At 39.0% G+C, this 4,523-nt stretch overlaps 1 protein-coding gene across 1 annotated transcript; it reads right to left on the bottom strand.

Moving 5' to 3' along the window:
* Window positions 1-368: 368 nt before the first annotated feature.
* LOC102251976 (T-cell receptor beta chain V region YT35) lies at window positions 369-1,072 on the bottom strand. The gene is made up of 2 exons (XM_014535866.1): window positions 1,039-1,072; window positions 369-757 (listed from the first exon to the last, which is right to left on the bottom strand). Exons 1-2 carry the CDS (start codon window positions 1,070-1,072, stop codon window positions 369-371), a joined length of 423 nt encoding a protein of 140 aa, XP_014391352.1.
* Between the last annotated feature and the right edge of the window lie 3,451 nt (window positions 1,073-4,523).

Raw genomic sequence — 4,523 nt, 5'->3', positions numbered from 1 at the left:
ATACCATGAGTGCAATGGGCCAGTATGCTATCAAGATGACTAAGGGCTTTCTGAACTATATTGATAGAGAACAGGCTAAATATAGCATTGAGAAGAAATAGTTAAAGAGTATTTCTGAACTTGTCACTTGAAGGCAAACTATATTTGATTGTCTTTACTGAGCATTTCTAAGCACTCTTCTGGAGGAATTTATCTTCAGGCTCCCAGTAGCCACCTTTCATGTCTGTGGATAGGCCCTCTAGCTAGTCCCACACATTTTCTCTCCATCTCAGTCTACACATTCATACTCATACCTACCCACAAACACACAAACATCTGTCTCTGCCTGACAGCTGTGGTTTCCTCCCTCCAGCTTGCTTCGACAGAGCTCATCTGGATGAGAACTGGGGAGGAGGGAGATGGGCTGGAGGAAGCTGAAGTTCTTGCTCAGATCTCTGACCTGTACACGGCACTGTGTCTCCAGCGCTGCAGAAGTAAAAGCTGCTGTCTTCGGGGTTCACACTGTTCACAGTCAGAATGGAGAACGTTAGGTTTGGGCGGTGGATGGGAAACTTGTCCTTGGTAAATCCACTTTCATAAGTGGCCTCAGAGCCCTGATTTGCCGTTGCAATCAGTGTCAAGCTCTGTCCAGGAAGCTGTCGGTACCAGAACATTAGGGCAACTTGGCTATCAACCTGACACTGGATTGTCACCGAGGTTCCACGTTGACAGATGTCCCTGAGTGGCTTTTGAGAGAGGAGAGCACCAAACACAGAGCCTGGTTGCAGGAAGATAGAGAAAGCCATGAGCACTGACCAGCTTGTCCCCAGGAAGGAAGCTCTTTTTACTATTTGCTCCAATGTCACCTTGGCTCCCAAAGAACCCTGTGGCACTGCCTCCATTTTGTTCTGCCAACTGTTATTCTGTCATATCCTATAATCCAACATCTTCCCTCTCCTCCTCCCCCACCCCATTCTCTGACTGGTGGCCCCAGACCCTCTACTCCTCTATTCAACATTAATATTAATCCCAGACTTCCCCACCCAATAAGGCTCGTACCTTGTCCTAGGAGAAGTAGTAGGAAAGTCAGCATCTTTAGGTGATATCCTCTCCTCTTCCATGAGAAAAGACACTGAGAAGTCAAACCCAAGGTCATCTTTCCTCACCACTGTGTAGTTCCTTTCCTGTAAATAGGGAGTTGACTTTCTGCAAAATGTGGAGAAAATTAGTCTGCCCCTAGTGGAACTGTGTAACTCTTCACTCACAAGGTATCCCAGTATGTAACTGCCATCACCCACTATATGTCCACCACCTCTCCATCCATCATTATTCAGTGCCATGTATGTGCTACCCTTTGGGTATAAGCAAAAATGGGATGCAGCACTGACTTCAAATAACTAAAGTAAAACTTGAGAATATGAGGGAATCTTATAACTCAGAATTTCAACTGTCTGTTGAGTCTTCATTGTCCCAAACCATCCGCATTATTCCTCCCTCAACCCATACTCTAGTAAACTGGCCTCTACTCCTGTTTTCCTCCCTCCAAATAAAATACTTTATTTTTCATAAAAGTTGAGCTAGTATTTTTCTGCACTTACTCCATGCTTTACATGTATGATTTCAGCCTATAAATTAGGCTACTTAGGCAATATCATCCCATTTTTACAGGTGAGGAAAACATAAAGATCTTAAATAACCTACCCAAGTTCACATAATCCAAGAGTAAGTGACACAGGCAACACTCAAGTCCATGTCTATGTGACCTCAAAACCCAATGTGAATATCAATACTGTCAAGGATGGTCTCACTTTGCAGTTGTCTGAACTTAATAAAATCTGGTGAGTGAATGAGAATGACAGGCCAAACACTGTAAAGGAAACAAAGACCTTTAGAAACAAATTCTTGTAAAACTAACCTACCTTATATCTTTGATTCAGAAAGTCCATCTAATTATATAGCAGTTCTCAAACTGTGGGTCGCGACCCCTTTGGGGGTCGAACGATTCTTTCACAGGGGTCGCCTAAATAATTCCTGCATATCAGATATTTACATATGATTCAAACAGTAGCAATATTACAATTATGAAGTAGCAACGAAAATAATTTTATGGTTGGGTGTCACCGCAACATGAGGAACTGTATTAAAGGGTCGCAGCATTAGGAAGGTTGAGAACGACTGAATAAGATGCACTCTTAAAAACATAATGGCTATTTTTGGGTGGTGTTAATATTACATTAGAGATGAATATAGATTACAGGATTTACTCATATTTTGGAAATATAAAACTGGAAAAACAATTTACTTTATGATCAAGGAAATGCAGCAGGTTAGAGATAATAATATTTCAGTAAGCCTTTCTGCTATGGCGTGTGTGTGTGTGTGTGTGTGTGTGTGTGTGTGTGTGTGTGTGTGTTTGCAGCCTGTACATCTATGGGCGGTGCCAGAGGCAATGAGTGATGTAAGATAAACCCTGCTAAGTAGTATGTTGATGAAAGGTATAGAATACTCCGTTTTTTTCACGACATCTAGGGATACATTTTTAAAATTTAGACAAATATGTCAAAATTTCTACCAAACTAACCCAAGATCTTTTTCTAGTTCATCCTAAATCCTAAATATTACCAAGTGACTCTCAGTCTTTAAAGAATTCCAAATCTTTTCCTCTCAGTGGCATTCTTTCTTTTATAAAACAATAGCAAAGACATTCTTTTCTCTTTTCATTATCTTCAAACAGCACTTTTCTCTTTAGACTTTACTTTCAGATGTGTCATGGTTACCGTTATCATATAATTTTAATGTATTTATTTATTTAATTAATACATGCACATGGCTAAAATTTCAAAAAACACAAAACTGAGCAAAAACTAAGGTACCTTCCCCAGAAGCAACTGGTCAATAAGCTTGTTGTATCTGTTACTAGACATATTCTTGACTTATTCAAGTTTACAAGTATCTGATTGGTCTTCCTATACCTTGCTGCTTATTTTATTAACAATGTATTCTTAGCAATACATTTAAAAGTTTAGTTTATATCAGAACATACATATTTGCCTCATTATTATTTCCCATTTTATTATGAGAATTTTAAAACCTCTATAGAAGTTGAAAGTTTTATATTGAGCATTCATGTGCCCACCACTTAGATTCTACCACCTTGATAAAGCTACTTTTTGCTTTATCATAAAACTATCCATCTACCCATGTACATTTTGGATACATTTAAAAGTTAATTAAAGGCATACTTCACTTTTAAACACTTAAGCATGCATATAATTAACTAGTGTTCAATATTTATTTATGATTCTTTTTAAGGTAAATTTGCATACAGTAAAAGACACAACTCTTAAGTACCATTAAATAAGTTTTGAGGAATGCACACACCTGTGAAACCTACCAAGCTTTCTAATACTCTTTTTTGAAGTTACATTCTTTTGCTATGTTTATTTTTTCACTGAATTTCTTGGGGTGACATTAGTTTGCAAAACCGTACAGGTTTTAAGTGTATAACTCAACAAAACAACATCTGCACACTGCATCATGTATCCATCGCTCCAAGCAAAGTATTTCTCTTGTATCCCCAAAGGACTAAATTACTATTTACAGACAGGATAGATGTCTCATTCTTTAAAATGCACAGATATGCCTGGCTGGCGTGGCTCAGTGGTTGAGTGTCGACCTATAAACCAGAAGGTCATGGTTTGGCTCAATTCCCTTTGAGGGTTGTGCAGGAGGTAGCAGATGGATGACTCTCTCATCATTGATGTTTTTACCTCTCCCTTCCTCTCTGAAATCAATTAAATATATTTTTAAAATACACAGATACTTTTCCAGATGATCATGTGTACAGAAGTAACCTAATTTTTATAACCTCTGCATCATAATTTATTCCTTACCTGTTTCTAGTAAAACATTAGTGACCACTTAGAGAACATGGAGAAAGATTGCTTTTTATTAGAGTTGTTCTAATTTTAGATTGAATGAATAGAATTCAAATTCCACACGCTTTCTCTTAAATCAATATAGGGAGAATAAAATTTATCTGAAGAAGGAGTTTAGCTTGTGTGATGCCCCCTAGTGAAACATTGGTTAAGAGCAAAGTCATGGAGCAAAGTGGCAAATGACAGTAAGAGGGACAAGAATAAGACAGGAAGAGAAAAATTGTTAAAAAAAATGATAGAACAGAACTTCTTCCATGTAAATATATGTGAGGATGTTTCCTCCTGACTGCGGTAGAGTCTCATGAATTTAGGCTGGGGATAATACACAAGTCTGGGCAGACTAACTTCGGAATGGCTCCTAATTCAGAAACCATGGTGCATGGGGCATAAAAAATATCCTGTGCTTTGCAGGCCAAATTGTACGTCCATGGGCTTGGTTCCACCGAGTGGCCACCTTTGTTCAAAGTAGTCAGTGTAACTCAGCCCTGAGTTAGGGTCACTTCCCTCTGGCACCTGCCCTTTTTGTGCAGAGAGGATGTGGTTGTGCAGCGCTGTGGATATACTGCTGGCACAGAGGTACACAGATGTCTGGTTGGTGCTGGCAGA

This window comes from Myotis brandtii, unplaced genomic scaffold, assembly GCF_000412655.1.
Source record: "Myotis brandtii unplaced genomic scaffold, ASM41265v1 scaffold1532, whole genome shotgun sequence".
NCBI classification, from domain to species: Eukaryota; Metazoa; Chordata; class Mammalia; order Chiroptera; family Vespertilionidae; genus Myotis; species Myotis brandtii.
Note: the sequence above shows the minus strand (reverse complement) of the source record. Positions and strands in the feature narration are given on the sequence as shown.